The sequence below is a fragment of the Gymnogyps californianus genome, chromosome 14 (assembly GCF_018139145.2).
Source record: "Gymnogyps californianus isolate 813 chromosome 14, ASM1813914v2, whole genome shotgun sequence".
Taxonomy (NCBI): Eukaryota; Metazoa; Chordata; class Aves; order Accipitriformes; family Cathartidae; genus Gymnogyps; species Gymnogyps californianus.
The window spans coordinates 9582153-9604125 of NC_059484.1; the positions used below are offsets into that span (position 1 = coordinate 9582153).

General features: G+C 55.0%; 1 protein-coding gene across 1 annotated transcript in view; it reads right to left on the minus strand.

Moving 5' to 3' along the window:
• Window positions 1-21718, minus strand: part of ABLIM3 (actin binding LIM protein family member 3) — a 57055-nt gene extending 35337 nt beyond the window's left edge. Inside the window, exon 1 of the mRNA XM_050905052.1 lies at window positions 21420-21718. Coding sequence (XP_050761009.1) covers window positions 21420-21432 — 13 coding nt within the window. The 5' untranslated portion in view covers window positions 21433-21718. The remainder of the gene's footprint in view (window positions 1-21419) is intronic.
• Window positions 21719-21973: the final 255 nt, after the last annotated feature.

Below are 21973 nucleotides of genomic sequence, written 5' to 3' on the forward strand. Positions count from 1 at the left end.
TGCAGGGACTGCCACCAAGCTGGTGCAGAACTGGCAGCTGGGCAGGGCACCATGGTGGCACACTGGGCTGCCCAGCACAAGCTGGTGTAGGGCTGGGGAGCTGCGCAGAGCCACCCGGGAGCACAGGCAACTATCGATTTGCTTTGCTTTCAAGAAAAAGAGAGCAGTGAAGCCATGGGGGAGAGGAGGTGAGAGGCACGTGTGTGCGAGCTGAAGGAGAGATGGAGGATGCAGACAGCAAAGGGGCATCCCCAAGGGCTGAATCCAGAGCACATGCACTGCCCAGAGCTCTTCTCTCTCCCCCACACCCCAGCAGGAGATGACAGAGGTGCCTCACCACAGCAGGGGACATACGCACTCAGACGCCCCGAGCAGATGCCTGCACGCACGCACATCAGCTCTTCACTTGGGAGGCTGCTAAGATGCTGGATCCAGGCCCAGAAAGCCAGAACAGGTCCCTCTTGAGGGACTGCCTGTCGATTCAGAGGGTCAGCTGCAATTTAGGAGGTCTGATGAAGCAATAAGCAGCAGGAGCAAAGCCCAGGGTGATGCAGAGATGCAGGAGCCAGCGGGGAGCTGCCGAGAGCCCCCGGCCTCATGCGGTGCATCCCAGCCCTGCACCGGAGAGTCACAGCCCTCCAGGTCCAGAGCCCTCATGGCACCTGCAAGGAGAGGCGAGACGGAGCTCCTACGGCGCTGCACAAAACCCACCCTTTTACGCACAAAAACAACAACAATCTGGCCAGGGACATGGCAAGAGCTGACAAACACGCTCCTGCCCTCTCACCCTCGTGCACATCTCTGCAGCACCCCAGCCCCGACCCGCAGCCGGAGGCATCCCCTGCCTGCCGCGTGCAGCCGGGGCACCGTGCCGGGGCCACTGCTGGCCTTTGCTGCCGCTCCCACCGGCCACCGCCTCCCTAGCAGATGTGTAGCGCTCCCTGAGATCAGCATTTTGGGCTGCGGAAAGGTTTATTTGAGGCAGGCGAGGAGGGATCCCTGCTGAGAGGCTGAAGATGGGATTTCAACCTTACATCTGGTTCAGCTTAAAAAATCTTGCCCGAGCTGCTATAGATACAAATAAATTGTGTATGAGCGAGGGGGCGTGAGGCAGATGAGTGCATTCTGCACACAGACGCATCACACATCTATGGCTTGAGCTCTGCCTGGGTCACAAAGCAGGACTGGGGACTACGCTGGGACAGGGATCTGGGCGAGCACAAACCCACCCGAGTGGTCACAGAGACACATGGCTGCTCTTGGTGACCCTCTGTGGATCGCAGGTGCAGGAGGACCACCTGAGGCCATGTTCTCTGGAGGACACCATGCTGCAGTGTACAGCCAAATCCTTGGCCCTGCTGCTGGACCCTGCCGTCCCCAGGGTGGCAGTGGGGTGACACACAGTCCCAGCCCCGAATCTCCAGTGCAGTGTGATGCTGTAGAGCAAGAGCAAACATGAAAGCCTTCCCCACATCCCCTCCTCCACCATGGCCATCCCATGACATCCCCCTCCCTCAGTACATGCGGCCACTGCATCCCACCCATCCTCCAAGTGTGGGGCCAAACCAGAGCTGCCACCCCCAGCACCAGCCCCACTGCTGCCCTTGGCCACCCCAGCCTCTCTCCTGCTCGCCTGGGAAGGGGACATGGCAGGATGGTCTCGAGGGAGGCAGCCCGCCTGGCAGCCAGGCACTGGCCAGAGCCTGTCTCCTCCTTCAGATTTTATTCATGAGGCGTGACAAGTGGGTGAGCTACAGCCAGCCAAACAGCTCACCCAGCAGCCTCAGACAGTGAGAACGCAGGAGGAGCGCACCTCGGCTAGGGGTTGGACACAGCCCCAGCCCACACGATGCTATTTTCTGCTCTAACTGGGCGGGACAGGTTTGGGGGGTCCTTGTGAGAGGATGCCCTTGGGTCCTAGAGTCAAGGGGTGCCAGATGTGCATGGCAGAAGAGACTCAACTTGAGGTCCCGGCCAAAAGATGAAAACTGTTAGCTCATCATTTTGCTGAGGCCGAATTTCCTGCTAAATAGAGTCTGTGTTCAATGCTGGGAGGCAGTCCATGCTGTGTGGGAGTGCAGGGAGCCCAGGGGGACCCTCTCCTCCACTGCCAAAGCCCACCCACTGCCACCAGCCAGGGAGGCAGCAGCCTGGGTGAGCTTTAGCAGGAGGGATCTGTCCCAGCTGAAAAAGAAAAAAAAAAAACAACCCAGAAAGCAGCAAAGGGGCTTTCTGAGGAAGGGAAAGGGCAAAGGAGCTGTCAGATGGTCTCTGACACGGTGGCATCTCCCTTTGGGCCTTGGAGGGGACTGTGGAGCCAGTGCCAGGGTGTCCAGGACAGGAGCTGACACAATGGAAACATTCAGGCTGGTTCCTTGCACGCACACGAACGCGCCGGAGACAGCCAGGACAGAAAGGAGCTTATTTCTGGCTGATGCATGGAGGGATTTTCTGTTTGCTGCTGTGTTTTGTATTTGCGGCTTCCCGTATGGAAATGCTTTTTCCCTTTAACCTCCACCCACAAGCCCAATGGATTTTGTTGCAGTTTCCAAAACATATGGTGCATACATCAAAAACATAAAGGATGCTATATTTAAAATATTACAAAGCAAGCCGGGAGCCAGCATTTTTAAACTAGGGCAGTGTCTGAGAGTGAGAAATGTGGGGATTTAGGATTTTCTATACCAGATCAGAGAAACAGCCCCGTTAGACGAGATAGAGCCAGGCTGGCAACCCGCCACCTTGCAGCAGACTGTTGCTTACATAGTCTGGTACCCACTTCTGGGAGAGGATCCACCCGGTTAGCCCGCACGTCTGCACCCTGCTATTTCAGAGGGACCACAGTGCTGCTGAGTCCAGCACCTCTCTGCCCTGATCATTCAGTTTAGCGTCCAGCTGATACTTGGCAAGGTGGTCTGCACGTGATGCTCTAGAAAGACAGCCCCAAACCATAATCCACTGAGCTAATTTCTTCCTGATTTCTTCTGCGATCAGCTGATTCCCTGATGGGCTGAATACCTCCTGTATTACTCCACTAATCGCTCTGTGCATAGCATCATTTATCTGGCCAATACAAGCACTGCAAGGACGAGAAATTCTTGCCTTTTGCAGGCACAGGTTAGAAGACCAGAGACTTTTCCATGTCATTTCTCCAGGCTGGAGCTTGTTCTTCTATTCTGCAGAGTGCAGTACACTCATTTCTTTTATTTTAAACCATATTCACGCTGGCATTGTAACTCCAACCTGGGAGACTGCGTCATAGCCAGGGAATGAGGGGTGTTGGATTTGCTATTTTTAACTCCTTCTACTCCAGGGAGGGAACTGAAATCAAATCTCTATCCAGAGACATTGTATAGATATTAATGCAATGAAATGGGAATTTGGACTGGAGGTGACAGCTGGCAAAGTGAGCCCTGGCGTCACAGAGGGGACAATCTCCCCATAAATAGGATGCATGGAAGGGGTATATGTTACAGAGCAATCTCAATGCCATAAGTGCGTGCTCAGAGGGACAGGAGGTTCAAGACCAGCCACCCCCAGCCAGTCCCATTCCAGGGGATGAATTACAGCTCAGAGCTAGCGGCAAAACACCATCAGGAGCTTCCCCAGCAGGCTTCAAATTCCTCTATCCACTCCTATATCCTGGGAAGGTGCTTTCTAAAACAACTGGGATCTCATCAGCTGTGCTCCTGGGAGGGGGGCAAACACAGCCCAGGGCTGCAGCGCAAAGGGCACCGCCACATCCCCTTGGAGCCCTGCTGAACCATCAAACTACTTGCAAACCATGGGGTCGGAAGAGACAAGACATACACATGCAGTCAATTAATACAGACCATCCCACAAAAACCGTGCAAACCCTCTTTCAGAGAAGGGCTCAGCAAAGCCCCAGCCCTCCTGGCCCCAGAAGCTGAAAGCCATGCAGCACAGAGGGTGTTTACTGCTTTTCTTAATCTACTGTGATCCCCACGCTAATTCTGTTAAAGGTAGCAAATGGAGCCTTTAAGTGGTCATAAAAAGATTGTGGCCACCCCCTGTGGAGCTTATTTGAGACACCTGGCCACGCATATGGGTGGCAGAGAGGGGAGCACAGCAGGCACCATGGCTGTGCAGGTGGTGGGGTGCAGTGGTGCCAGGGAGAGCCCCATGCACACCAACGGGTTTCAGGCACCACAAGCACTGCAGGACGGCACAAGGCATCAGACAGGCACACCGACTCACATGCTCCTCAGGATGGTGCTAGAAAACACCATGTCACCAGCCCCTTGCTGCCTAATGTCCATCTCACCCACCCCATCCTTAGTGCCTGTGGTTAGGGTAAAACCCCGTGGGACAGAGCATCTTTTACAAGCTATGAAGAGCACAGCCCCTTGGCACTGCAAAGTTCAACAGAAAGATACCCCAGAGGGGATGCTCCCCTACCAGCAGCACCCCTGATTAAGGTGATGAGGGGCTGGCCAACAGTGGTGACAAGTGCCTGATGGCAGCATCTGAGGCCTCTCGCAAGCCACTGCCCCAACCCACCTAGCAGAGGTGAAAGGTGGGTTCAGAGGGAGGAAACTCCCTCTCTGCAATGCAGGCATGCACTAAGGAGTCCCCGGGACAGAGCAGGCTGGAGCGGTCACGGGCCACCCCTGGTGCAGAGCCAGTGTGGGGCTCTTGGCAGCCTGCAGCTGCAAGCCCTGCCTGTGGCTGTCTCCTAGCACACATAGGTGTGCGCTCATACCGGCGTGCACAGCCAGCCACCACCGCAGCCCCTTGCTCCTCCGCCGGGCAGCTGCTGCAGGCTCGGGTCCATCCCGCTGCCCCGGGAGAGGCAGATCCCCCTCTGGGCTCTGCAAGGGCTCCAAGAGCTCCTGCACCGGCTGGCGAGGCGCTCCGGTCTCACCCAAAGCTGTTAGTGTTTAGCTTCTGTGTCGATTTCAGTTGGCCGGAAACTGAGCTTTTGATATTAAAAGACAGCAGTTTTTGTTCTTCTTGCCATCTGTATGTTTGTGTATTTCCCCTACCACCATAATTAGCAGGCTGGGCTCCAGCCAGGCTTATGAGGAGATCTTAGTAGACGTCTTCCCAGCAATTTGAACAGCTTCATCATTTCTTTTATGGCTCCCCTAGTGCAGTCCCCATCACCGAGATCATCACAGCCCAAGCTGTCACTCCTGGCGCCCCGGCAGAGGCAGCAGGGATGGGGAGGCTGCACTCCAAAGAGCGTCAGCCCCTGCAGCTGCGGGTGCCTGCACCCAAGCAGCACAGGTGAGGGCCGAACCCCACACCATGAAAGGCAGCAGGAGGTTTGCTGCACTCCTGCAAGGTCCCCCAGCATGGATCCATGTCACCAGCACCTCCGGAGCTCTGCCACAACAAGCCCAGCTCTCTGCCCTCTCTGGGGTGCGCACCACTGCAGCTAGCTGTGTACTATTTGCAAAAACAAGATGATAAAATAAATCAGTGCGGCCCCGACAACAAACAGAGCCCAACTGATGCCTGGAATCTCCCTCCAGCTCTAGAAGGAAGCTGGCAGCGCCACATCCTGCTACTCCAGGGCCAGCCGCCTCCTCCCTGCAGCATGCCCCCCCTTCTTCCCCCTCTGATGCATCCACCAGCACTAAGGCTTGAAAAGTCACTGCGGCTGGCCCAAGGGTGGTCAAGACTCGACCAAGCCCAACAAGACCTCAGTTTCCATCCCAGGCTAGCACTGATGAAAGCCTCTGCATACATTTCGGCAACTGCATCTCTCCTCCCTGACCCTCCCTGAGCACACCCACACCCGTGGGCCTTGGGCAAGCCCTGGTTGCTCCAGGTGCACAGTCTCCTATAGTTGCTCCTGCTGCCCTCACTGCAAACCCCAGCACAAAGACAACGGCTGGGGAAGGGCCATGCACAGTGATGTTTGCAAAGCACTTGTGTTTGAGCAGCTCTGGCAGCAGGAAGCCGAGATGCGCTGCATTCTCCATGTGGGACCACGGGAGAGGACTGTTGTTGCTACTCTAACTGCTCCGCCTTGGCAAACCATATTCTGGTTTCAGGCTGTCTGATAAACAGTCTTGAGCTAGCACATACACAGACATCTGCCTGAGGCAAACAGCAGGACAGAAATGTACAAGCAAATTTGGCAACTTCATGTGAATTAAATGTGCCTTTAATTGAGATTTATTGGGGGGGGCTGCAATAGCAATTGATTATCAAAATCAGATTATTTATGGGGGTTTAGCAACTATACAGGAGATTAATGTTGTTTCCAGAATAAATCCTCAGTAAATATATGTTTCCCCAGTAATCAGCTAATAACACGTCATCCTAATTATCTCATGAAAGGGGCACAGAAGCTCTGACAAATACTGAAAAGATATATTGTTGTCTGCAAATCAGCACCAGAAGGCCACAAGCCACACTCTGCCTCCAAACCATGGCTCCACTTGTGTCCTCCAACATCAGACCATGGCCAGCGGATGCATCCAAGTCCCCACTGTGAGCCTTAGTCCTCCACATGTCACGGGCAAAGACTAGATCTAGGATCCAGATGACACTTCGCCCAAAGACACGGGAGGTTTGCACCGCAGGGCTCTGAGGCTCAGGCCAAGGCAAGGTCAGGTCACCACCGTCACTTGCATGGTGACAGGTGATGATATCAAGAGAAGAAATAGCATGGCTCCTAGGATGGGAAAAGGAAACTTACTCCCAAGAGCAAGAGGAAAGGTGCATGTGTCCTGCAATGGGGTACAGCTTCGTATTTATACCCCTCTCTGCTGGCAGGTGGTGGTGCCCCATTAAACCTAAAGCGACTGCCTGTGCTACAGCAGCTCCTCTATTTTCCTTAAGTAGCACTCGCTCATTAAAAAAACGTTTATTGAAGATTAACAGTTTTGGCAGCAAGGGGTGAATAAAGCTGTGCCATGCAGCCAGCCCTGCCAGTTTCTCCCCCAGCCCCCTGCACAAGGTGCTGCACAGCCCCATCCTGAGTTGGTGAGGGCCACCCCGTACCCTGACCTGTCCCCTCCCTGGACACCAGGACGTGTCACAGGGATGTCCCCAGGGACCTCCATCCCTGGGAGGAGGCAGCAGCTGGCCCCTCTGAGGGGCAGAAGGGTGCCGGGCCACTCCCCATGGCCAGGGTAAGCACAGGACTGCTACTCCAGGATGCAGAGATGCTCTGGCAGTCACCATGGCAACCCCAGTACACAGCCAGGGCGAACAAAGCTAACAGGAGAGAAACAGAAAAAAGGAAGGGGAGGGAATGACAAAAAAAAAAAAGAAGGAAACAGTCTAAAGTCATGGAGACAAGGCTGGGGCAGGAGGGAGCAATGGGGTGGGAAAGCACAGGTTTGTGGAAAAAGAAGAGAGCTGCCTTCAGGCTGCTCACCTTGGGATGACCTTCAGCAAGGCAACCAAGGGTGTGCACTGAGATGTTGTCTGTTGGCCCCACTGTGATTGTCCCAGCAAAGGGTCCCTCCAGGACACAGCATGTCCCCACTGCCAGTTCCCAGGCTGGCAGCCTGAGGCTGCGCAGTGGGATGTCCCGCTGCAGCGCAGGCAGGCAGCACCCTGCTAGAGACCCAGGAGGCTGCAAGGAGCCCTTCCCACGCCCTGAGGCAGCTCTCAAACCCCAAACCGAAGAGACCCTTAAGGTGATAGATAGATGGGTGTCTGGGGCCAGCTTATTCAGCACCTACCTTCTTCCACTAGCACAGATGGATTGGCCCAGTTTTTGGGTCACAGCACATCACACACAGCATGCTAGCTCAGGGCTGCCCATACTCCCACTCCCCAGTGCACCCCAGTTTTGGGGTCCAGGCCCATTTCTCAGCCCTGCTGTGCCAGCTCTTCGTCCTGCTACTTGCCAAGCAGAGCAGGGCTGCCTGCATCCCCTGAGCCTCAAAGAAGGCATTTCAGAGGCCAGACTACCAAGACCCTTGAGTAGAGCACAGGGCCTTTCAGAGCAACAGCCAGTCCCAACCCCACAACGGTGGGCCACCTCCATGGCTGGTTGTGGAAGGAGCCCGAACACAGCAGGGGACAAAGTACTCTGTCACATGGCTCGGGGCTCACCTGAACCCCTAACCCAAGGTCAGGGTGGGAGGCAGCCACACACACGTTGACATAAGCCCTTGTACTGCAAGAACATGAGCTGCATCCACTGCCAAAGCATACTCTGCTCTCGCTTCTCTATCCCACTTCATTAAAGGCAGAGAATTAAAAAACAGACATCAGGGTTTGGGTCAAAAAGCAGCAACTACAACCTCTCTCAGCTGGAATGGAAAATAACATCCCACTTCGCTGTTTATTCTAATGAAATAACAAATCCCAAAGGGAAGCTCCCCCTCTGCTGAGCCGCCCTCGCGATAGCTGAACGGTAAACACAGAAACAGCCTCTTGCAGGCAGATAGTGAGTGCTGGGGTGGTGCCTCAGCCCACCGATCATGGGGACGAGAGTGGGTACCTGGGGAGCAGGAGGTGGTCAGTGCGGCTTAGCTGTACATGACAGCCTGGCGGGAATGGGAGAAAAACTGAGAAAACTCCTGGGAAAAGCACTGGGTGAAACAGCTCAGCCATTTTAGCAAAGAGAAGATGAGAGAAACCACTGAAGTAATTAGCACAGATGCTACAGGAGCAGCTGGAGCAGGGCAGCAGGCAATGGGCACCCAGAACGCTGCTGCTATGGGAGAGGAGCGCCCATCCCTGCTGCAGCACAGGGCTGTCTCAGCAGGTAAAAGCACACCTCTGCACTGGTGCTCACATAGGGGGGCTCTAAGGGGGCTTAATATCCCCCCCCAGCCACATCCTGAGCCTCTGCTGGTAGAACATGGGGCAGCCCAGTGATGGGGCCAAGAGGCACCAAGCAGGGGTCAGTGCTGGGCAAGGACAAACCAGGCTGGGGACAGTGAGGGATGCATCAGGATGAGGCACATCTAGAACAATAAACTCCCATGAGCGTACAAGGGGTTTCGGCACAGATGTAATCCTCTCCCCTCCTCCTTCCCACACTTGGGCTCTCCTCAGCTCCTGCATACGTCCAGAAACCCGACTTCAAAAGGAGGGGGGGCTGCCAGCGCGGGAAGTGGCAGGCAGACACGGCTGTCTCCTGCTAAAAGCCTTTGGTGCCTTTCATCAGGGCCAGGGGAAAAGCAGCCTTCAATCATCAGGCTGGAGGCAAACGGCCAAGCCCTGGCATCAGGTCCTGCTGCCTGGCAGCCCTGCGCTCCCAACATGGGCCAGCCACAGAGATTTAACCCTCCCTCCCAGACAGGGTGGGTTTAGCCCTCCCCATCCCACCTCCCTGCTATATATACATAAATAAATCCATCTGTGTACAGTAAGCACCAGAGATCCTCTTAACCCTCCACGCTCTCTGCTCTGGAGTCAGGGCTAAGTGCTGCCGCCCTGTGCCATAGGCACAGGAATTGGGGCATTGTCCAGTAACAAACCCATTCATGCAGCTCAACTCGCCCGCGCTGAGGTCACGGCTCCCTTCCCCGCTGAAATGTCCCTCCCAAGCCAAAGCGACAGTCTGTCCCCAATAGCCTCTGGAAGCCACATCTCCCAGCTCCTCATTAGTGACAATTAACAGGCAATCAACGGGCTGGCACTTTCCAGGGAACAAGTCCCCTTTCAGTGGGGGAAAATGAACATGTGCTTTGTTGTGCACGCTTTTGGCTTAAATGAGCCAAAAACTGCCTGCCAAGGAATAGAAATATTTCCCAAACTGGACCCTTTATGCCACCTGACCAGCCGAGCGAGGGCTGGGGCAGCCGCAGATGACCTCTCTTGGCAAGCCCTTGCTCTGCCACACGCCCGCAGGATGCTCTCGCAGCAGCCCAGCAAAGGGCAGGCAAGGTGGGAGCAGGGATTGGGGGTACCCCCTGCCTTGGGGAGCGCAACGGGCACTCGCCAGCAAGGACTGTGCTGCTGGCTCAGAACCACCCGCTGCTCCACCAGAAGTTATTTCAGACCAGGTGAGAAGCTCCTCAGCATCAGCAGAAGCCAGCCAGGGCAGGAGGCACCTCTTTACCCTCCCCAGGCTAGGGGCTGCCCCAGGGGGTTTGGTGAAGGAGGTAGGCTAGAGACCTCAGCACCCACAGAGGGTGGCTGGGCTTGGACTTCAGCTCCTGTGCTACAGCACTAAAAAAAGCTGTGGGCTTCAGAAATACAGTGAGATCAGTGCACAGATGAGTGGCAACCCTTTGCAAGAGCCCAGCACAAGGACCTGCCAGCACACACTCTCTGGCTTCACCATTCCCCAGCCTGGAGCCGGGCAGGGCTAACCCATCACCAGCCTCTGCTTCCCTGGGTATTTGCCTAGCTGATGAGGAAGGAAAAAAAAAAAAAAGAGACAAGAAAGCAAGCAAGAGGGAGACAGCCTGGATGTGACAGGCTGGCAAGGTTGACAGAGGAGTCTTGTTAGCAGCGTTTTTTCCCTGCAGTTCAAGCGGGGGCAAAGCCAAGGAATGCTTCCCAGCAGCCTGCACCAAATGAGCCCGGCTGCACAGAGCTTTAATTGCCAGTGGCAGAGCAGAGGTGGGCAGCAGCGGCTGAGGAGTCCAGGAGGACAGACAGCAGAGCAGTGCCGACTGCTTCTGCCGCAGCACGAGCTCCATCCTCACCTCCCAGGATGGGAAAGTCCTGTTGTCTCCTGCCACCCTTCCTCCAGCACAAGGGGTGCATCTGACCCCATGCTGTGCCTGTGGGGGGCTGAGCTTGGGGTGTTTCACCCTGAGGCTGCAACGCCCTGATGAGAGCGCACCGTGCCTTGTGCTGCAGGGTATTTGGGACCGCAAGTCTGGGCCAGCTTGGGTGCAAGCCTGCAGCTCAGCTGGGGCCCAGGGATGTGGGGATCAGCAACAGCCACAGCAGACCTCTGCCAGCTCTCCAGGGGAAGGAGAGGAAGGATCTGGCAGATCTCTAAGCTGACTAAGAGCTCTGAGTGCCCAGTGGCTCTGCTGTACCAAGCACAAGCCAAAGCAATTAGCATTTCTTGGAGACACTCCGTGTAATCTTCCCTGAGTGGTGGGGAGAGCTGCCACAAGCACAGGGAAGGGCCTGCAGCCGCTTCCCTGGACCGGGGAGACGCTGTGCTGGCAGTGACACAAGGCAGAGCGGGGCTGTCCTGCTGAAGGGACCTCCTGCCAGCAGCTCTGGGACTGCTGCTCCAGCCAAGCGCTGGGGAACTGCACCCTCACCCAGCCACAGCCCCAGACCCACCACCACCAGATCTTGCCTCCGGGTGCTGCAAGCTGTCAGGCAGCAGAAAGCCAGAAGACAGAGCAGAGAGGCAGCTCTCAGCATCTTTCTTGGAGCGCAGCCCAGGTGGGAAAGGCCACCTTGGGGAAAGCCAGGGCCAGGATCAACCTCATCCATCAGTTCCCAGGCAAGGCCATCAGCCTGAGCCTCAAGGCAGGAAAGGAGCACAGATCAGCCTGGAGCTGTTCAGGGAATCCCACAAGAGCAACAGCAGCCAGCCCAGGCCAACCATCCAAGAGTCACGGATTATTTTTAACGGCTACTTGTAGAATGCAGTGAGCGCCCGTAGGAGAGAGCCAGAGCTGATGCTCACCCCATCCCTCTCCCCAGCACGTGCAAGAAACATCTCACAGCCAGGCTTTTTATAGGGTTTCCCGTTCCTGCTGGGCATGCAGCTCAGCGGCTCAGTATGACCACACCACCCCCTCCCTCAGTAATCACTCACATGCCGTTCACTAAAGTCTTTCCATTCCCTCTCTAGCTGTTTCCTCTTCTCTCCTTATTAGGGATCCACCTACCTATCCATCTTCTCATTCTCTCCCCCTCTGTGGCTATTTTTAAAATGCCATAAAAGCTTTCAACTGGTAGCATCCTCAGGGATGCGAGGGATTTTTATATGTAACCCATCACAAGCCATCATCACCACATAACTCACCATGCAGGCAGTAACTTTTCTTTTTTCAAAAGCAGGGGAGGGGAGAACATCCATGCTTGGTCCCTCAGCTTTCCCTGGCCAGCTCACCCAGGGCAGCACTGCCAGTCACCTCCCATCCCAGAGGGGAAGGATCAGGTCCAACCCACTCCTCTCCCAAGGGTGCAGCTGGGCCAGATGGTGGGGCAACAGCGCAAGTCCTCCCAAGTAGCATCTCTGAGTGTATGAAGGGATGGTTTTGCTCACTGAATAAAAGGCTCTGAGCTGGGGATCATCCAGCTTCGTGCCTTAGCATCTGCTTCCAGATGAAGGAGGGCTTCTTGCTAAGATGGCTGTGTTTCTCCCTGTATGCCCATGCACATGTAAGCTGCTATACTGCTTGGTTCCCATGCTGGTTGATGGTCAAGAGGTGAAGAACATGTTGGTGCTGCCAGCAAACTCCCTCCAAAGGCAGAGCCTGCCCCAAGAACTGAATCTCTGGCAACAGCCTGGATAGACAGGGAGGAACAAGGTTTTCCTCAACCACCCCAACCTCCAGCCCAGCCTGGACAGAGGGAATGAAGCAGCGTTCAGGGACCACACAGGCACTGCACCAGCACCACAAAAACCACTTTTCTCTCCCTGATCTGGTTATTCCCTACAGAAGAGCTGCCTTCCCCTTCCCTCCCAAAGGTCTGGCCAGAGACCTGACACACGTGCCAAAGACACCCCCTTGCCCTGGCCCACCCATGCCACCTGCACCCCAGCACAGCTTGGCAAGAGCCGAGGGCAGCTTGCTAAATCTTTACTGCAGGGGGTGAAGGCTCCCTGGTGCAAGCTGTCTGGCTGCCGCTGCCAGCGAGGTGCGGGCATGCTGACCCAGCCGCAAGACACCAGCCTCGGCAGCAGCCAAATGGGATTAGGCTGTGCATAACCTGAGAGGTGTCCCGCGGCGTGCTAATGCGATGACACGCTCCGTGTCATCAGCAGGACCAGCGGGAGCCCTTCTGACCAAGTGTTGGGTGTGTCTGCGACGGAGGCAGCAGGTCTCCAGGAGCCTGAACCTGGTCACATCGCTCTCAGACGATGCTTGGGTGACACGGCTATTTATAGCACGTAGGAGGTTAGAGGGAGCTCATCTTACCTTGCTCCACCTTCTTCATCCTCTGAGGACCGGTAGCTGATGCAGAAGGTGCTGAGGCAGAGGGGGAAGCGGGGCAATGGGGAGGGACACCCCACAGCCCCTGGCACAGCACAGGGCAGCTGAGGCAGAGGGAGGGGTTTGCAGGCACCAGCGCTGTGCTGTGATCTGAGCACAGACGAGAGGCTGTGCGAGCGCAGACGAGAGCTGGGGAAGCCTGTACTCTATCACACTCTGAGGACTGCTGCGATATGAGCAGAGAGAGGGAAAATCCGGAGCAGAGCTGCCTGCTCGGATGGCAGGAGAAGCTGGCACCGAGCCGCACAGCACGCTGCTTGCCCAGCGCTGCCCAGACCTGCTGCCCTACATGGGCTGCATTTGAGCTGGGTGCTGAGAGCAAGTGGGGACTGCACCACCTCCAGAGGGGCTCTGCAACCTCTGCCTGCCCCAGCCCCCATTTCTTTGGGCCAGGCAAGGAGAGCCTTTCCATGCCTTTCATGTACTCAGCACCTGACCATTGATCTCCAGTTTGCAGGGCAAACACGAACCATGGGGACTGGCTGTAGGTCCTTCCTGGCAGCCCAGAAACCTGTTTGTTCATGTAGTCACACACAGGCATCTCAGCTGATGCAGACCTCGCAGCCACACCAGCCTGCTGAGAAAGCCACTCACCACCCCAGCCGGGCACCACTGCGGCCAAGCCAGCCAGAGGTTATTTTACCCAGGAAGAGCACTCAGTGATTCAGTGCAGCAGGAGACAGGCAGGGCAGCAGCAGCTGACAGACAAGCCTTGATCCAGCCCTGCCTTGTGGCCAAGGCAAGGAAGCCCCTTCTTTCAGAGAGGGGCTGCTCGGGGAAGGCAGTTGCCCCTCTCACACAGCTCTGGGGCTTGGATGGGCTGCAGCTCCTGACATGCAACAGAAATAGGTTTCACACACAGCTTCCTTCCCTCCTCCTCCAAAGCTTTTCGCAGGGAAAAGTCCTTGACCAGGAGGTGAAACACAGCCACCCTGGGCCAGCCACCCCGCTGGGACCCTCCCTGCCTCTGCTGAGAATCTGGGCTGGGGAGCAGCTGCGACTGGGAGATCCCCACCACAGCGTCCAACATGTCCCAGCAAGTGCTGCTGAGCCAGGGAACAACCTACCCAGTTCCCCAAGCTGCTTTAAAAATAGCTCCCCTTTGCAAGCAAGCGCCCCAGGGCTGGGCCGTCCTCCCCGGGACACCTCTGTGCAAAGTGGTCCCCAGGGCTGGCAGGGAGATGGATGCCAGGAGAAAAGCAGCAAGATCTTCAGGGTCAGCTAGTAAAAAAACCACAGATGGTGGGAAGGACAGGTAGGGCCTTGCAACGTGCCTTCACGAGTGAGATGCTACAAGTGTGTTTGAGGGGTGCTGCACTGCGGAGCATGGCACTTTGGGAGCTCACACTTCATGTCCTGGTCTACATTATGCTTGTCTCATCCAGCAGCAGACTGCAGCCTGGCTGCATGTATGTGAGAAACAGTCATATAATTCACTACTGTGAGAACAGGTCAAACCCTGAAACTTACATTCAGATTGCAACAGACTCAAGTTGGGCTGAGGAAGGGCTCCGGCGCTGGCGTTGCACCAGCAAAGCCCTTCTTGCTCCACAGCAGTGTAGTGCTCCCCAAAATGTGCCGCTTGTTGCCAGGAAAGAACACAGAAGCCAAGAGGATGGCTTCAAACTCTCAAGCACATGCTCCCCTCTTACACTGTCCCGTTCCTTAGAGAAACCTTTCCCCCCCAGGACCTTCCCAGTTGTCCAAGTCTCAGAAACAAGATGATTCAAAATGGAAGTGGAGTAAAATGACCATGAACAGAAAAACAAGTGATGCTTGGGGCTCAGAGGACCTTGTCAGGGTAGAAAGGGTAAGAAGAAAGAAAGGTCAGACAGGTTGCATAAGGAAACCACAGCACCAGCTCCTTTTTCTTCCAGATGTCCACCCCAGGCAGCGGAGACGGCACATCAATTCCCAGGCCAGGGCTTATGGCTGATACTGATAAAGCACTCAGAAGACTACACTCGAACTGAAAAATGCATGTATAAACTATGGCCTACCAAAAACCTGAGCCACCATCAAATAAACTGGAACCGTGCACCCAAGTTTGCTGCCACGCTAGATCAGTTTGGTCCTGTTAAGGTTCAGACAGCCCTTTTCTAGAAAGCAAGGCATGTCCATCAGGGCTGTGCATCAAGCTCTTATACTTCCCCAGTAATTTACTGAGCCTACAGACTCAAGAGGCAGAGACGCTGGGCACAGGAGGACTTGGGACAGCCTAGGTGTCCTCCAAGCAAGAACCGCCTTCCCTGCTGCAGGCTGCCAGTCGCCCTGCCACACTTGCCCTGAGCTGCTCACAAGCAAACTTCCTGGGCCTGAAACATCTGGACTTGGGCACTGCATTCCCTATGGCTACTGTGGTCACTCCTAGTCCCCCTTCATCCTGCAAAGCTCTCTCCTTCCCCCATCACTCTCCGCCTGAGTCCTTGCCATCACCAGTCTACCCCCAGGAAGCTTTCTGGAGGTGCTGCAGTGCTCACAACTGAGAGGCACTGATGTATTTAGTCTAAAAATATCTAATTAGATGTTCCAACCACTTCATTATGGCACCGTCATGATAGGACTGCAGGGTCTGGCAGGAACTTGGTGGGTTTGCCTTCACTCCTTTGCAGCTTTGCAGAGAGCAAAGGCAGCACCACCCTGACTCCTTGCTGATAACAGGACAGTCTGTCTTTAGTCCAGCCTGCTGGCATCACAAATACAATTATCTGGCTAAACCGATCGTCACTTTGTCATTAGAAAACTTGCTGTTTATTTTATAAGAGCATGGTAGGCCCTTGAAATAATTCAATTGCTTCAATTGACTTTACAGCATGCACTTCATTGGCCTGCAGGGCCACTTTCCATGGCTTCTGCTCTTCAAAGGGCAAGCTGCCAAGAAAGATGGTTTGCAGGAGAGCCTGAACAAAGCTTGGTGAGAGGACAGAGTCCATCCACCAGCCCGAGGACAGAGAGAAGCTGCCTGGGCTCTGAATTTTCTGGCATCAAAGTGAATGCAACGGATGATTGTCCCTTTGCTAGGCTGCCCAGGAGAACAAAGAGGACAATTTGTATCAGGTTGTTTGTGGCAGCAGAGTCAGGCTTGGGTGTTAACTGAGAGGACCAAAATGTGGATGGAGACCCGAGTTCTCCTTGGTGCCCAAATTCTGCAAAATGCAGTGCTAGAGCCCTCCTCAGAGAAGCATGGATGCTAGGTAACATTCATGGCTGAGTCTGGAGAGAACATACTAGAAAGGTAGCTTTTCATCTCTTGCAAGACTCTGTCTTGCATCTGTGTCCCTCCTTTCTTGTCTGTCCCACCTGCACCCATACCTTGAACTCTTGAGTCTACTCCAGCCTTTCTGAAAGCTCGCCTTCTACAAGCCTCCTCCACGATAACCTGCCAGAGAAGGAAAAGCTCTGCTTGGAAACCTGCCTCTTTCCCCGCTGCATGTGAAGAGCCTGTCCAGCAGCTCTTGGGGGAGCAGGGGTAAGGAGCATGAGGGCTTATCCAGAGCCAGAGCCCACCTCACCAAGCACCCAGGGACTAGGCAGCAGCACCACTGCTCTAGTCAGCATCTCACTCTGCTGGTCCTCCCTCACTGGAGCTGTGCTTTGTCCCCACTGTACTGCATGCCTGTGGCAGCCTCCAGCACTGCAAAGATGAAACGGAACCAGTGTTGACCAGGAACCACGAGTGCTATGACTGAAAAGGCTCATCTGTACCATAACCCCCCAGGCCTGGTGTCAGCCCCACAAGAACTAGAACCTCCTCACAGGCAAGACACTAACACTGCTCATCACACCGACAGGCTGATCCCTCCAGGTTCACTGCACTTCTGAACACATGAGAAACACCATGTCCTCCTCAGCAGGTCCTACCCCACTGGGTGGGGAGACCTGGTGAATCACCCTGCCTGATGAGCTGTACAGAGCAGAGCTGGAGCTCCCAGAGTTGTGCAGCACCATGTAATTCCTCTTTAATTACACAGGGACTTAATAGAGTTTGCTGGTAAACACCTCGTAACCACATGTGCCTAGAGATTACTGGGTAATTATGCTTAGTGGATCACCATGTAACAGGGAGCATGATTTAGGAAAGACAAAAATAACCAAGCAAACATGCTGCATTCATCAGTATCTGTCATGGAGCCTTCCTGCCCAAATGCTTAGCTGGCCAGCCTTTCCTCATGTCTCCTTCCCCAGCTCTGTGAGACTAGGGGAGCCTCCGAGCAGGAATTTGAGATGTGCCAGGGGTTCGGATCGTCTGGGGAAACTTTCCACTTCGCATACCAAACCCTCTGCAAGAGCTCTCCATGCTCCAACAGGCTGTCAGCTGCTCAGAGGAAAGAGGATGGGGGATAGATGGTACTGGTTCCCCCCACCCTGAATTAACTTGCCATTGGGACAGATTCTGGCGTCCCTCTTCAGGGTGCATGTTGGAGACAGAAAGAGTCTGGAAGATCTCTAGTTTGTGAACCAGCTTCAATTACCCATTGCAAGACTGATCCAGAGCCTGCCAAACCTGGTTTGACCCCAGAGTTCACCGGGGTTTCACCTCCCCCAGGAGCTCTGCGTGTCTTTTCTCAGCCCAGGGTGGCCCATAACAACAAGGGGCACCTTGCTCCTGACAAGACCAGTGCCAAGACTTCCAGCAGCCTCCCTCCCATCCCAACAGAGCTGGACCAAAAGAGACAATGTGCAAATGCCATCTCCCATGGGTCCCACCGGGGTGACCTCTACTCACAGACCGTACTCACTGCATGGACCTGCAGCACCCAAACCTGATGGCCGCCTTCAAAGCAGCAGAAGGGATTATTCACACTCATTTCAGAGAGTCTTAAATCCCTGGGGCAGTTGACAGCTTCAACCCTTTGCCTTTTAATGAGCACAAACACAGCATTGGTCACGTTAAACTCCCTGCACCAGGCCAGTTTCTGAGGGAGAGGTTGAGCGCAGAATGTAGGAGATTTCAGGGGGTGATTTTAAAGGATGTTCTCTTGGGCAAGGGTTTGTACTACAGGATCCAGCTTCAATGGAAATGCAGAGCAGCACTGATAGACCTGTTTATGAATGTATGAATCCATTTGCAACCAATTAGCAGTGCTAACTGGAGTGGGAGGTATAAATAGCATAGCTAATGTAAATATCAACACTGTGCCCTCCAAATGCTCGCTGCACACCTGGTAAGCCCAGGAGGAGAGGCTGCATTCCTGGCCAGCACAACCCTTGTACCCTCAGGGCCACCTGGTCTGCTCTGCAGCCTCAGGATATGAGTTTACACCCAAGATCAAGGGCCTTTTCCTCTTCACCTTAAAAGCAAGATTTCCATATGGCTTTGCCTTCCCTGCATCATGGGAGAGATGACAACATGGGGCCTCCAATCCTGGGACCCATACCAGGGCAAAAAGCAAACCCCGTCCCCTCAGCAAGGGCAGGCGAGATTCCTGTGCGCTGTGCACGAAGCACCTTCAGAGATACACCTGTACAGCCCAGCAAATCCTCCACAAAGCTCCCCAGAGGCCTCACAGATAGTTTTGCACAACAGCATGGCTTGAGGCCAGCCATGGCTCACAGCCCCAGGCTTCCTGCCTCACGTCAGCTTCAGACAGGACAGAAGTGTTATCAAAATGCACCAAGTAAAAGGGAAAGGAGTGGTGGAAATTCACAGATCAGATGGCAGCATTTTATCCTCAGCTGCGCATCTCATTGATTTACCAGCCCCAAAATTTTGGTCCTGCAGCCACAGGTACACCTGTACGTCATCACGCCATGCACAATCTGGCTTCATCATCCATCCTCCTCCTCCTGTGTCTCCCTCTCTCCTCACATCTGCACAGGTAGGGTCCTGTGCACCACAAGAGAGACCAGACTGGGGAGGCTGGAGTGCAGCTGAGCCTGCTGTCTGGATCCCACCACATCTGAGCCCTCAGTCACTACAGGGGCTGGGGGAAAAAACCAAACAAACAAATCAATGCAGAGAACGGCAGAGCTGGCCATGTCTGGGAGGCAGAGCTGCAAGCAGGGCTGGGAAGCCTCCGACCAACAAGTGGCACCGAGCTCCCCTGAGCCACTGGCCACTAGCAAAGGGCTGCAAAAGCCATTGCAGGTCACTGCCAGGTAGCATCAGCAGGGTGAAATAGAGATGGCACAGAGGGCACTGACACAAGGCTCCCGGGCTCCTTTTTTGCCTTGCAGGCACACAGACCTGAGGGATACAGGCTGGGTAGGGATGCGCAGAGCTGGGCGAGGCAGCAGCGAGAGGGGAGAGACAGCTTTTGGCAACATTCACACCAGTCACAGAACACGCTGATGGAAGAGATGGCCCCACACCCCATGCTTTGCTCACAGAACCACATAGGAGAGGATCTTGCCATTGCTAAGAATAGACATGAGCCAGCATTTGGGTATGGCAAGCCCTGCTTTGAGCCCCGCGGCTACTGGGAAAAAGTCTGGAAGCCTAGCAGGGCAGAGCCCACTGCCTTGAAGGGTTTGCACAGCCCTTGTACTAGGTGTGGTCCCAAAGGGACCATAAGTAATCCATAAGTAACCAACCCACAGCACAGGAAGTGATGAGCAGATGTTACAGAGTTCCTAAACCTTTACTAAAACACATGGCTACTTAGAAAGAGGTAATGGCAATATTTAGGCAAAGATTGCAAAGCCATCCAAAGGGCTGGGCAAGAGCCACAGTGGCAGCCTGCTGCTCGCAAATCTAGAAGCTGAGGCACAGCTGAGTGATGTGCCCAAGGTCACAGAGCAATGCAGTGGCAGAAGGAGGAACACCTCCCAATAGACTCCCAGCTCTGTGCTCGCTGCCTGCCCCGTGAGTCATGTCAGAGCAACAGGCAGGCAGCACGTTTGGGTTTGCTGGCACCTCTCTCTGTGTGGGGGAGGACCCAGTAAAGGAGTTCTGCAGCGCAATGAGATAGTTATAGCACACCAGTGCCATAAACAGCCCTTATCACTATCAGGAGCCAAGCTGGCTATTAAAAGCTGGAAAGGAATCTCAAAAGGAACCAACACACATTTGTCAAAATTGACTTAGAGGAAGCTTACAGTCCCACCTGACCACTGTGGTCACTGACCCCAGCAAGCACTATGTGCCATCCCAGCCCTCCACACCAGACCTGAGCTCATCACCCAGAGAGACAGAGGGAGGACCCTTTGTTATCAGACATCCAGCAGGCTCAGAAAGAATCAGTTCCTATTGTTTCCTACCTGGGCATGGCCAGCCCCGCTCCCCCAGGAAGGGGGCTAGCTCCTGTCCCAGGTGTGGCTTATGCAGAGGGCACCTGGAAAGTTTTCTCACCTCTGACACAGCCCAACAGAGCTGGAATCACCTGTTCTGTTGCCTTGCAGCATGCCAAGGCATTTTTCATGGTGTTTTGCTTGGGAACCACCCCAAGCCCTCAGATTGGGAAACCTCAACACACCAATGCAATGGAGAAGTCACTGCTCTGCCACTTTCTGGCTGGGGGAGTCCTCTTTTCTTCACATAACCTGCCCAAGGAAGGTGTCCTCCCTCCTGTGGGTCCTAGAGGCTATCCCAGGAGGAAGACCCTCAGGTGGCCATCAGCATTGAGTCCTTTGGCTAGGGGCTCACTGCTTTTAAAGGAATGAATCAAAGCTGTGCTAGGGAGGTGGGTACAGCTGGCACACATCATATCAGTGAGGAAAAAGAAATTGATTGTAACTTGATCAAACCTGATCAATCTTTCCAGACTTTGCAACAAGGACACAAAACCAGAAGTAACCAGACTAGCACCAGGTGCCAGTTCTCATCTTATGCAGCACATTTCCAAGCTCTGCTTCTTTAGAAATTCATACATAGTGCATGAGTGCCTCTGTCCCTGTCTCTCACACACACAATAGAAACACCCACTTCCCCAGCTGCAGAAGGTACATGTTTTTCAGTATTGCACCTGTGCTTTGCTCAGGTCCCTGGTTTCTCTCCTTACCCTGCTCCTCCTCCCCATCGACTGTTCCCCCTATGTCCATTTATACGTAGGCAGTGGCATCAGCAAGTGAGCCTGCTGCCTGTCAGGGTGCTCGTGGCTCCCTCTCACCATGTTGCATGTCGACATTTTAGTCCATGATTTGCCCTCCAAACCCCAGAAATACAAGCCAAGAAAAGTACTCAGTGGAGATAAGCACCACAGCTTAGCCCACATGAAAGAAGGGCCAGCAAAGCCAGACCCTGTCAGAAAGCAAAAGGCAGGCAGGAAAATAAAAAAAAAAAAAAATCCATCCCATTAGGCTTGTCAACCCTGTTGTGACATTTTCTTTCCAATTCCGCCCAGCCAGATCAGCGCAATACCAGCCCCATTCCCATGGCAAAGGGAAAGCCGTACTTACTGCTAGTGCTCATTTTGCTGGTCCTCCTCTGTCCTTCTCATTCAACAAAGGGGGCAAAGATGCTCTTTAAATCCTCTTTTTCTTCCGCCCCGCCGTCAGCGGGAGTAGATTGCCTCTCTCCTTCCTAGGAGAAATATTTCTGCGCGATCCGCCGGCTAACGCATCCCAAGGCAGCTCCGCGACCCAGCACGGCTATCCCCGCGGCTGCCGCTCCTCTCACTCCCGGGCTGCCGGATGGCAAGGTCAAGGGTGTCGGCGGCTGGGAGGGGGCGAGGCGGGAAGGGGGGGGGGACGCCCGGGACCGGCCCGGGGGAGGGTCCCGGCGGGGCCGCGGCGTCCCGCCCGAGCCGCTGCCATGCACTGCGGAGCGCGGCCGCGGCCGCTCCTCTTATAGCGGGGTGTGGAGCCGCGGCGGGGGACGCGCAGCGCCGCGCAGCGCCTCTCCCCGCCCGCCCCGCCCCGCCCCGGCGGCTCAGCCCGCGGGCGGCCGCGCCGGGCGGGGCAGCGCGGAGCAGCGCGGAGCGCAGCGCGGGGGGCAGCGCGGGGGGCGGCGG